This window comes from Panthera uncia (genome assembly GCF_023721935.1).
Source record: "Panthera uncia isolate 11264 chromosome C1 unlocalized genomic scaffold, Puncia_PCG_1.0 HiC_scaffold_3, whole genome shotgun sequence".
In the NCBI taxonomy this organism is placed as follows: Eukaryota; Metazoa; Chordata; class Mammalia; order Carnivora; family Felidae; genus Panthera; species Panthera uncia.
This window is the reverse complement of record NW_026057584.1, coordinates 15,363,709-15,376,465: the sequence shown is the minus strand read 5'-3', so window position 1 is coordinate 15,376,465 and position 12,757 is coordinate 15,363,709. Positions and strand designations below refer to the sequence as shown.

Genomic DNA, 12,757 nt, shown 5'->3' with positions numbered 1-12,757 from the left:
CAACGCATTTGGAAACAATTTGAAACCTGCCAAGCACCCTGTGAATATTAGATGTTTATACTCAAGGTAACAGCCCAGTGATCTGAGACTATAAATTTTCCCTGGCATTAAGCTTAGTAAAACTCAAGTTGATGCCTCCAGTAGGATGAGACAGCGCTGTAAGCTCAGGTTGTAGATGATACAATTTACCATAAGGGGCCTTGTTTTAATTGTGGTGCATCCCAAACTGGTTCTGTTCTGGCTAAAACCTTGTATGTCTTTCCTGTAAATTTCCAGGACACTAACCCCTTTGTAGGTTACCCTGAAACTTTTAGGACAAGATCAAAGCCCATCTTTCTTCTTGGGTTTCTACCGACGGATCTATCTAGAACCAAGAAGGCCTGCTAGACCTGCCCAGTCAGGTTGATTGGCACTGACTTCCCAGTTGTCAAACCAGTGGTCATCTTAAATTGTATTTTAGAAATAAACTTGATAGACACTTTATATTATTGACCATCCCCTCATTCTAGAAATTCTCCTTTCTTAGTTTTCCTGACTCCAGATGCCTCTGTTTAGCTCCCTGGATTTTTCTACTAGCTCTCTGTGAGAGACAATACACTGTAGTGGTGACAGTTCTATAATAACAGATGCAAACCTTGCATTTACTGCTCACTGAGACCTTGAACCAAGTACTGATTATTGATGAGCCTCAGTTCCTTATAAAATGAAGGTGACAATAATATGTCCATCATTGGCATACCATAGGATGGTTATGCAAATTTTTTTAAACTTTTTTTTTTTAACGTTTATTTATTTTTGAGACAGAGAGAGACAGAGCATGAACGGGGGAGGGGCAGAGAGAGAGGGAGACACAGAATCCGAAACAGGCTCCAGGCTCTGAGCCATCAGCCCAGAGCCTGACGCGGGGCTCGAACTCACTGACCTCGAGATCGTGACCTGAGCTGAAGTCAGACGCTTAACCGACTGAGCCACCCAGGCGCCCCGGTTATGCAAATTTTAAGAGCAGTAGTTCATGGTAGGGTTTAGCATGTGATAAATATTAACTCTCATGGCCTCCTGTACCTCGCACACTCCCCTTTCCCTTTCTTCAGTATAGGATTCCCTCCAGAGTTATGTCTGGTGATCTTCTCCCCAAACAGTCTCATTTCCACTACTATCTAAACACAGATGGCCCCCATTCTAACCTCCAGCCCATCTCTCTCTTCTGTGCACGTTTCTTACCAACTTCTGAACATCTGCACCTGGGTGGCCAACAGGCTGGCATGTCATACTCAAAAACGGAACTTTCTCCTTACCCCTAAACTCTTCCTTCGTGTGTTTCCTATCCTTTTCGAAGTCACCACCATCCACCAAGTTACCCAGGCCCAAAATACTTAAATTGACCTAAACTCCTTCACTTCTCTCTTCTAACTCATTATGATTGAGGAAACTTGGGTGAATCTGCCTAGGATGCCTTATTTCTCACAGCACAAGGTTAAACCTTTGTGTCACCATGTTAAAGCAATGGAACCCTGTATCTCATGCCAGTCTACCAGGGATAAGCACCTGATCCTACCTGGATCTTGGACTTGGGACCACAGGGAACCTGAGGAGGTCCATTTTATTTAATGGTGGAAGCAGCTAAGGTACGAGTCTGGAGCCACTGGTGGCCATGTTTCCCACCACTCAGAGAAAATAACCTGCGATGAGATAAAATGATACTGACACCAAGAGAACAGGGAGTGGAGAGAAACCTAGAAGCATTTAAATGGTTGTTCTCAAGCCCCAGGTGTCTCCCTCCTCTTCCTGAAATTTGGTTGTTTAACTGCATGAAGTTCAGATGGCTTAAAGCATGAACGGTAGAGGGTTACACCTGAGACTCAAGAGGTCGGTAGATGCCCTATAATGCAGGGCCCAAAACTACATCAAAGAGTTTGGACTTTATCTTCAGAACAATGAGGGGAAACTCCAAGATTTTAAGCAGAGAAATAACACGATCAATGAAGTCTTCTGGAAAGACCACTTTGAGTACATTGTGTACACGGAATTAGGAGTGTTAGATCAGAGGGCCAAACTCAAGGTGGGGAGGTCAGGTAAGAGGCTGCAATAATCTAGGGGACCAACGATAGCAGCTAAGACTGGGGCAATTGCATGTGTTTGAAGAAAAAAAGTAATAACAATAGGCCAGCATAATTAACAGGTCATATACGAGTAGCCATAAACAACTAGAAAGATACAAACGTGAGTGCAAGACCATCCATTGGATTGGCCCTTCTTGGAACTGGAAGTCGTGGGCTGTGCTGTGCCACAACTCCAAATACACTGCTTTTGGACCCTGCCGACTGCCTCTTTCAGGACCTGACCCTGGCCCCAGGTGGGTAGCAGATCATTCCAGTCTCTTTCTCCTCATTCCTCCCTCACTTGGGTTGCTGGAACCTCATAGGTTTCCAGGCCAAGTGCAAACAGAAGGTGTGGGTGAGGGTCATGAGAAGAGAAATCACGATGGCTATAGAGCCTCACTATCTCGGGCAAGACTCCTGCATCTCTGCCCAGAGCACTGGGCAGATTGCTCAGATCAGTTGAGAGGACCATAAGAATACAGAGGGTCCATAACAAATGTCTTTAACTTAGTTCAAAAGAGTGTTAAAAAACAGAACTTCCTGAAGAACATTCGACTGAAACTACCATAATGATGGCCTTCTATCAACTTTAACCAGATCTGGTCACTCCCAATGAATTACGGTAACCAGGATGTTTGAGTTTCATGGGTGTGTATGTATGTAGAGAGAGAGAGCGAGAGTGACAGAGAGAATATTTACCTTTATGATGAATGCACCTTATGAAAACTGGAAAAGTGACCTTTCTCCTAAACTATCCCCTCTGAGAACTGTCAATCCAGGAAGAATACTATTTCCTTTTCAAACTTAAAAACAGGAACATATTGACTTAGGTTACGGTAGAATGTCGTGTTATGGAAAAACATCATTCTCTTCCAGTTAGTAGAAATTAGCTGTCATGAAATGCACAGAAAAAAAATAATAGAACAAGGAAGTGATGTTTAAGTTATTCATTTCCACGAGTAGGCTTTTGTAACCTATGAGGCAATCGGAACTGTCATCTTCTTCTTAACTAGAGTTGAGGACTAGAAAGGGGAACCATCCTTGGTTGGTGGAATCAGATCTCCAAGCAGGACAGTGTTGATTTCTATCCACATGATCTCATCAAGACTTGCCACAGCAGAGGTGTCTGATATATTTTTGTTGAATTTTAAAAATTTTATGTATGTTTTATTCACTCGCATATACCCAATGCCAGGCATACAGAATGTGGTTGGTAAATATTTGTTGATCGAATAACTAATCCCAGCCTAAACTATGACACACTTTGTCCTCTGATTCTTCTGCTCATTGTTCCATGACTTCTCTATTTCAATGACATTCCCTTCCTTCCTTGCGATATCATTTAAGGAACAGCTCAGGGGAGCCTGGGTGGCTCAGTTGGTTAGCGTCAGACTCTTGATGTAGGCTCAGATCATGATCCCAGGGTCAGGGGACTGAGCCCTACTTCGGGCTCCATGCTGAATGTGGAGCCTGCTTGGGATTTTCTCTCTCTCTATCCCTTTCCCATGCACGCTCTCTCTCTCTCTCTAAAATGAATAAAATTAGAAAAGGAAAAGCTCAGTATGGCAGTTATGTGCTCAGGCTCTGGAATCAGACAAACCTATTTTCTTTTTTTTCAGTGTTTTATTTATTCTTGAGAGAGAGACAGAGGGAGGGAGACACGGAATCCAAAGCAGAGTCCGGGCTCTGAGCTGTCAGCACAGAGCTCGACGACGGGCTCGAACTCACGAACCGTGAGATCATGACCTGAACCGAAGTTGGACGCTCAACGGACTGAGCCACCCAGGCGCCCCCAAACCTATTTTCAAAACACAGCAACTTGGTTCTACTACTTACTAGATGACCAATTAGTTTCACCTGTAGTCTCAGTTGGCACAGTGGTAAAAGATAATCGTACCTAAACCGGAGTGCTATTATTATGAGGTTTAAATCACACAACACCAAAAAGTATGGACACAGTAGTTGCTAGGTGCTAACCACTCAGTAATGTTGACATTATATGGTTTTTTTAACTGCAACCCCATTCAAACTCTGTATTTTTCCAGATATTAGGATGCCCCCCCCACACACACACACATAAATAGCCAAACAAACAGTAGTTTCCAACCTGGGTTTTGCAAACCCTCAGAGCTTCTGTAACTGTTTAATGTCAATTTCATTTTGCTAAAAATACAGCCACTTTGGGAAGGAGGGAGATGCTGAGAAGGTCACTTCTTTTCCACTTAGAGCAGATTCACTTGGATATCTTCTAGAAGTCAGAGTTCTTTGAAGGTTGAAAAAAACTCTCCTGCTAAAATACAAGTTTGAAAACATTATCTCATACCACCTTGCTTCTCCTCCTCTGTTTTAGTATGGCTATGAAGAGAGCTGGGTCTATTCCTTGTCAGTAACTGGCTGGGTTATCCTGGGCAAATCCCTTAATTTCTCTGCTCTCAGCTCCCCATTCCATGAAACATGGGGTTAAGAAAGATAATGTTTACGGTTGGTGTTTTCATGTCAACTTCAGTTCCAGAAATCAACAAAACTCATAGAGAAGCATTGTTTTGAATAGCTCGATAAATGAAAACTTTCTCACCATTTAATTCCAGTAATCATTTGGCTACAATAACCTGGGACATAATATATACACAAAGAAATGTGCTGAATACTGAATGAGTGATCTAATAGTTGCTTCTAAAATGGTGAGAGGCTGTTACACCAACTGAGCCCTGGTGGGGCCATGCTTTGCTGCAGTGTGTCGTGCTAGGCTATGACGGCTGTTTTCTACTAGCTGAGGGCCTGGGAAGGTGACAAAAACTCGACTCAGTACAGCACGCACCACTTGATTAGTAGGAGTCTGGAGGCCTTGCGCTTCTCATTTACGAGGAAACTGTGAATTCAACTAATCAACCAATCCTACCATTTATTTTATTTTATTTAAATTTTTAATGTTTACTTATTTTTGAGAGAGAGAGAGAGCGCGCGCTCCCGAGCGAGCACAAGCGGGGGAGGGGCAGAGAGACAGGGAGTCAACAGAATCCGAAGCAGGCTCCAGGCTCCGCGCTGTCAGCACAGAGCCCAACGTGGGGCTGGAACCCACAGACCGTGAGATCTAGCCCGTACTTATTTTCAACCTTGTGCCTGGCAGAAGCCTTTTCATAAATAACCAATGACAGAATGCTCTAATGCTCAGAGACCATGTCTTCATTTACTTTGGTCATCAACACCAGGGCAAAGCAAGCACTCAGCAATCCTTTGTTCTATGTGACATTCATTTACTGAAGGGATGGCTCTTCTCTCTAGGTTTGAGACAAAACTGTATTTGAAGCTGCTCCACTCTGCCAGCTGAGTGACATTGGGCTTGGATGTCCTTGAAATTCTTGAAAATGCTTCCCTTGAAAAGCCAATGCTTCTTTCACAGGATTGCTCTAGGATGCGTGAAGGGCTCCCCACAATGTCGGAGAGTGTTCTCATAGTATCCCCATTAGCACCGGGGGAAGGTTCAGGGAAGAAGTCTAAATGAGAAGAAAGTGATTCCTCAACTAGGAAGAAAACAAAAACAAAAAACCCAAACCAGCAAGTTTTGTATACATAAAGTCACAAACAACTCTGCACTACTTTGTAGTATTTGTTTCTTATCCAACTTTCCAGTAAAATGTTGATGGAGAAAGGCGCATGGTGGTGATGGCGAGTCAACTTTGTTGATTTGTCCTGTTGCAGATCTGTTCTAGCAATGACTGGACAGCCACTTGCCAATTGGAGTTGTCCCACTACACATTAACTAATATTTATAAAGAAAAGGGAGGGAGGGAGAGGGGGGTGGGTGATGGGCATTGAGGAGGGCACCTGTTGAGATGAGCACTGGGTGTTGTATGGAAACCAATTTGGCAATAAATTTCATATAAAAAAAAATGTAGCAGGTCCTCACAAGGATTAGGCAATTATTGAGAATCTATCCATTTAATGCATCAAACTGAAACCCTTCAGCGGCAAGTTTTAGCGTCAAGACTTGAACCCTAAACACAGCCTTGCAAGGATCTGGCCTTTGGCTGCCATTTTTGCCTCATTCCACCCTAATCTCCCTGTTACCTGAGCTCCCACTATATTAGTTTTGAGTTTCAGCTCCAGGACCTTTGCACATGTGCTTCTTTGCCTGGACGACTCCCTCAGTTAACTAGATCCACCTTTATAGCTCCAGTCAAGGTCACTTGTTCAGTGACTTCCCTGACCTCCAGTCTAAGTCCTAAGAACCTTCCTTCAGTCATTCACAGTAGGGTTTCACTTTGCAGTTGTACACTCAATTGTGTGGTTATTTTGCTTAATGTTTGTCTCTGCCCATAATCCATGCTCTCTGAGAGCAGAATGAACGCGCGACTGGGTTACCAGGTGTATACGCAGGGACACAATGGTTCCTGGCATGTGGTAGATATTCAGTCAATATCTGTTGAATAAATGATTAAGCGAAAGGTTTCCAGGACTAGTGTAGAGATCTGAGTACCCAAGTGAGGAGACCAAACCCCTGTTCCCTTCTCCCCGCCCCCCCCTTTCCTCGGGGTTTATGGGGGTGGTGGAGGGGATACAGACCAGTAAACACAAGAGTACCCTGCGACCAGAGAAGCTACGTCCCGCACCTCCTTCCACCTGGTAGGCGAACCTTTGAACCAACACTTCCCTAGCCTCAGAGAGTTCGGAGGAAGGGGTGGGTTTAAGGGCGGATGCTGAAGGCGATCGATCAGCCGAACAATAGATCCCGGTGGAGATCCCAGGTCCTCCGCAAGGCTGCCGGAGCCCACGCTGCCGAGCTCCGACGGGCGGCCAGCTGACCCCTCTGGCCACCCCTAGTGCCCAAAGCGGCGCGCTCTCCCCAGCGCCGCGGCGCGCCAGCCAATGCGCCCCGGGCGCGCCAGCTGCACTGGGGCCCGGGCGCGCGCGATTGGCAGCCCCCAGCCTCAGCCCTCGCGCCCCACCCCCGGACGAAGTTCTGCCCCCGCCTGCTCCGCGGCCGCCGCCCATCCCCCTCTTTCCGCCCCCGGGGGTGTCCGGCGCGGGGCCCGGATCCGGCCGCACGCTCCTCCCACGCGCCGCGGAGCCACCAGGTTCGAAGCGCCCGCGGTCGGCGCAGTCCCCTCCCGCGCGGGACCATGAAGGTCGAGTTTGCGCCGCTGAACATCCCGCTGGCGCGGCGGCTGCAGACGGCCGCGGTGCTGCAGTGGGTCCTGTCCTTCCTCCTGCTCGGTAAGGACCCCGCGCGCTCCCGGCCGCGCGAGACCCAGGCCAGACGCCGCAGTGCGGGGGGCTCCGTTTCCTCCCTCGCGGTCAGTCCTTGGCCAAGGACGAGCTGAGATTCCAGCCCTTCTTCCGCCTAAGCCAGAGCAAACAGGTCAAGGAGGGAGTTCGAGCTAACTTGGGACTCTCCTTTTTGGTTTCTCTCCCCGTGTGAACCTCGTAGCGAACGAACGACTGTTTGCCAACTGTTTTAACCTGTGCTTTTTTTGTCTTTTTGATTGAGGCGTAGCTTACCTACCATAAAAGGCAAAGATGATAGGCATACAGATGAATTTTGGCAAATGGACATACCCAAATATAACTAGGACCCAATCCAGCCATGGAACATTGCACTGTAGCCCCTCTGAAGTTGCTAAACTCTTTTTCTTGAACTGTCGATTCGTGAAAGGAAAACCAGCGCCCGATTATTTACAGCCTGATTCCGTCCTCTTCCCACCCTCGTGACCAACTGCCTTGTTGACTTTTCTGTGTTTAAGGTCATCCGGGTGCCGAAAGGCACCTTTGTACTAGATAGACTGGGTTGAGTTGGGTTGGGTGGCTTCTGTATGTAAATAACTCGACTCAAGGGGTTCTAGTGGGTTCCCAAGTTGATCCCATCTGGAAAGGGCACGTGAGTCAGTCGCTAGATAGAGCAGGGTGGCTTACCTGAGCCCCTTTTTCTCCCCTGGATGTTTGTCCAGCGATTGGAGTAGATGGGGGATGGTATGAGAGGAGGGAGGAATTATGGAGAACGTGCACTCTTCTGAAGGCTAAGGTCACTTGTGTGCTATAAGGAGCTGACAGGTTGTACCTTGAGGCCGCAGTACGATCAGTAGTAATAAGCCCACTGCACTGTAGACGTCTACACTTTTGAAATGGTTTCACAGTTTTGAATGCCTAGATCAGTGGTTCTCGACCCTGGTTGCACATGGGAAACACTGGAAGAGCTTGTAAAAAAAACGCAGACGCCCAGGCTCTCTCCCCAGAACGTCTTAATTCATTTGTTACAGAACGGAGCCCACGCGTCAGTATGTGCGTGTCTCTGTAAATATGTAACTGTGTGTGCGCATATACGCACTCTGCTGTACAGCTAGGGTTTCCTGAAAAAGGAACTTCAAAACGTTAGCTCATGAAGTCCTCGCAGGCCAAACGGAGACAGGGGTGGTAGCATGATACTCCATTTTGCGCTGAACCATCGAGGTAACAACAAACACATTAGGGCACAGTACGTTCCAGATCCCATTCTAAGCACCCTACACTATTAACCGTCCGGCCTTCACCACGACCCTGTGAGGTAAAGGACTGTTCATTTCTGCCCTCGTTGGACAGATGAGGAAACGAAGAGGTGAAGTAAATTGTTCAAGGTCACGCACAGGGGGAGGTGGAGAAGCTGGATGGAAACCGAAGTATTCTACCCAGAGTCCCTGCCTTAACCACTCTGCTGCCCACATGTATGGCTTGAACTTGGAGACGATCTTCCCTGCTGGTCAGTCAGCTCCTCTCTGGTAGCCCGTCGTCCTTTTCTCGTGTTTGTCATTGCTCGTGTCTGTGTATGTCTGCGGTTACTCGAGAAAGGTCCGCATTACCATCCTTGTCCACCGGCTCAGTGCGGGAGCACTCAGCACGTGCCGAGCCCACGGAAGGTATGAAACAAATACTTGTTGAATGACTGTCTCACTCTGTCACCCAGAGGGGAAGCTGTCCGCCCCATGGGTCGCTAGTTGTATTAACCCATGTCACCCTCACAGCAGCCCTGCGAGGTAGGAGCTACCCCTGCACTCATCTTACAGAGGAGGGAGCTCAGAGGTGAAGTTGCTCAAGGTCACACGGCTCTACATAGCGGGCGGAGCCACAGGTGTTAATTGTGCGTGGACTAGTGACTCAGGCGTGACCAATGATTCCTAATTTGAGTCGGACTAGACTGACTTGCAGACCATTTAAATGTCTGCATAGACAGACCATAAAAAGTCGTTGCGCGCATTTGACTTTTGTGTTACTAGGAGCATATGACTTTGTGTTATATATTTTGATAATTTTATTTGGAAAAATTTCAGACATACAAAAAATAGAAGTGTGTGAACTCTCATTTACCCATTACCTGGATTTATAATTATTTTGACAATTTGCCGTATTCGTTTCATCAGTTGTTTTGCAAAAACGTTTTAAGACAAAGCACGTTGTTATATTTTAATCCTAAATATTTTAGTACGGAGATATAGAATTGAGTATCTTTTTTACATAATCAGAGTACATATGTGGCATAATAATTGTTTAAAATCATTTAAAAATTTTTTCAGTTTATTTATTTATTTTGAGAGTGACAGAAACAGGATGAGTAGGGGAGGGGCAGAGAGAGAGGGAGAGAGAGAGAACCCTGAGCAGGCTCCACACTGCCAGTGCAGAGCCCAATGAGGGGCTTGAACTCATGAACCGTGAGATCATGACCTGAGGCGAAACTGAGAGATGCTTAACCGACTGAGTCACCCAGGCAATCCTGCTTAAAATCATTTAAACTAAGTTCGTATTTTCTGAACCGTGTCAAAAATACACTTTGGTGATATATCTGAACAAGGTTCTCAACAAGACCTTTGTATTGCATTTGGTTTTGTTTTTTGGTTTTTTGTTTATGTTTTTTTTTTCTTTAATGTTCATTTACTTTTGAGAGAGAGAGAGAGAGAGTGTGAGCAGGGGAGGGTCAGACAGAGGTAGACACAGACCGCAAAGAGGGCTCCGGGCTCCGATCTGTCAGCACAGAGCCTGATGCGGGGCCTGAACCCACAAACTGCAAGACCGTGACCTGAGCCGAAGTTGGATGCTTAACTGGCTGAGCCACCCAGATGCTCCTGCATTTGGTTTTTGCATGTCTTTTAATTTAGAACAGTGTTCCCTATTTGTTTTCTTGTCGTGAAGCACTAAGGAAACCAGGTTATCTGTCCTGCAAGATGTAGCCCTGACTGCTTCTTTGTGGTGTTAACTTGTTACTCAGTCTCCTGTATTTCTTCGACAGTGGGAGTTAGAGTTAAAGCTTGATTAGATGTAGATGAAACCTTTGTGTCAAGGCCTCTTCCCAGGTACTGCTCTGTGCTTCACATTCTGTCAGGATGCACAGAATGTCTAGTTGTCCCATTAGTTGTGCCTAAGAGTGGTCAGTGGGTCCAAATAGGAAGTCATCTGAGGGCTGGCTGGTCACTGACATGTGCAAATGAAAGTTCTCTGTTGATCATTGCCCTGCCACCTAGTGACGTAAGTCTCCATTAATGATGCTCGCTTGAATGAACTGTTCTATGGGGGACTGCAAAATGGCGGTGTTTTTATTCTGTCATTTATTCATCATAGCTAGAATTTATGCAACGAATAATTTCCCCCCATCAGCTAGGACCATTTGACTATCCTACAATTCAATTCTTACTGGAAAAGGTAGGATAAGAGCTTACTTATTTCCTTCTATTTAATTGTCAATTTTGAAGTAAGGAGTTGATGTTGTAGCTACTTTCAGTGTTGGCAAGAGTTTTTTTTTTTTTTAACGTTTTATTTAGTTTTGAGAGACAGAGACAGAGTGTGAGTGGGGGAGGAACAGAGAGAGAGGGAGACACAGAATCTGAAGCAGACTCCAGGCTCTGAGCTGTTAGCACAAAGCCCGACGCGGGGCTTGAACCTATGGACCAGATCATGACCTGAGCCGAAGATGGATGCTTAATCAACTGAATCACCCAGGCACCTCAACAAGAGGGTTTTTATTAGGTATATCTTTTAAGATCTCTAAATCAAAGTCTTGGAAGGCATTTTTCTTTCCAGGAAATGAGTTTAAGCTATTAGCCCTTGAAATATGAAATCATGAAATCAAACATCTTTCCTTGAGATAAATGTTAAACACCTGTCATCCAATCTTACAACATTGTATTAGGTTTTGGTGTATGACATAATTATTTGATACATGTATACATTGCAAAATGATTACCGTAATAAGTTTAGTTAACATCTATCACCACCCATAGTTACAAATAATTTTCCTTGTGATGAGAACCTTTAAGACTTACCCTCTTAGCAGCTTTCAAATACAATACAATACTGTTGATTCTAGTCACCAGGCTGTGCATTACATCCCCCGGATTTATTTATCTTCTAACTGGAAGTTTGTATCTTTTGACCCCTTTCGCTCATTTTGCCCACCCCTCCACCCTCCTGCCTCTGGCAACCGCCAATCTGTTCTCTGTACCTATGAATTAGGTGCTTTTGGTTTGTTTTCTTTTTAAGATACACACACAAGTGAGATCATATAGTATTGATCTTTCTCTCTGTCATTTAGTCCACATAGCATAATACCCTCAAGGTCCATCACAATGGCAGTATTTCCTTCTTCTTTTTTTAATTTTTAAAGTTTACTTATTTATTTTGAGAGAGAGAGGGAGAGAGTGAGCAGAGGAGGGGCAGAGGAGGGACCGAGGGGGACAGCGGATCTGAAGTGGGCTCCATGACAACAGCAGAGAGAACCTGATGTGGGGCTTGAACTCATGAACTGTGAGATCATGACCTGAGCCAAAGTCGGACACTTAACTGACTGAGCTACCTAGGCGCCCCTCCTTTGTCTATCTTCATGCCAGTACAATGCTGTTGTGATTACTGTGGCTTTATAATACTTTGTGGAGTCTGATCTCGTTAGCCCTGAAACCTTGGTCCTTTTTTTAAAGAGTTGTTTTGATTATCATAGATTCTTTGTGTTTCCATATGCACCTGAGAATCAGCTTGTCAGTTTCCACACACACACACACACACACACACACACACACACCTTCTGGGATTTTCATTGGGATTGATTTTTGATTGAGATTAGTCTATAGGTTAATTTGGAGAGAATTGATATCTCAAAAGTATTGAGTCCTCTACTGTGTGATATTATTTATATCAGAAGTTTTTAAACTTTAGGGCGTATTTTTTGAATATTTATTTATTTTGAGAGGAAGAGAGAGAGAGTGAGAGAGCATGAGCGGAAGAGGGACAGAGAGAGAGAGAGGGAATCCCAGGCAGGCTCCTTGCTGTCAGCATGAAGCCTGACGTGGGGCTCAATCCCACAAACTGCAAGATCCTGACCTGAGCAGAAATCAAGAGTCAGACACTCAACCAACTGAGCCACCCAGGTGCCCCTAAACTTTAGAGCATATTTAAGATTCCCTTGGGCATTTTTGTTAAAATGCAGATTACTCAGAGACCTTGATTCTGTAGGTCTCAGGAAGGGCCATTAACTTTTTAAAACTTTGTATTTTAAGGTAATTCCAGAAATAATAATTCTAGAAAATAAAAATTCTAGAAAGTTACAAAAATTCCAATATTCCTTTATCCCATTCCCCAATGTAACATTTTACCATGTTTTTTTTCTTTCTCTGTCCCTATCTCTCTTTGTCCACACACACACACAC

General features: G+C 45.2%; 2 protein-coding genes across 4 annotated transcripts in view; one reads left to right on the top strand and one right to left on the bottom strand.

Moving 5' to 3' along the window:
• Positions 1-4,264: 4,264 nt before the first annotated feature.
• LOC125911745 (uncharacterized) lies at positions 4,265-7,091 on the bottom strand. Its single transcript, XM_049615855.1, has 2 exons — positions 6,710-7,091; positions 4,265-5,593 (listed from the first exon to the last, which is right to left on the bottom strand). The coding sequence occupies exons 1-2, from the start codon at positions 7,089-7,091 to the stop codon at positions 5,283-5,285; spliced, it is 693 nt and encodes a 230-aa protein (XP_049471812.1). The 3' UTR covers positions 4,265-5,282.
• A 25-nt stretch (positions 7,092-7,116) lies between these two features.
• Positions 7,117-12,757, top strand: part of MOGAT1 (monoacylglycerol O-acyltransferase 1) — a 37,962-nt gene continuing 32,321 nt past the window's right edge. For 2 of the 3 annotated variants that reach the window (XM_049615847.1, XM_049615849.1), the window contains exon 1: positions 7,117-7,313. In XM_049615847.1, coding sequence (XP_049471804.1) covers positions 7,220-7,313 — 94 coding nt within the window. In that variant the 5' untranslated portion in view covers positions 7,117-7,219. The remainder of the gene's footprint in view (positions 7,314-12,757) is intronic. The other variant, XM_049615851.1, reaches the window with a different exon arrangement.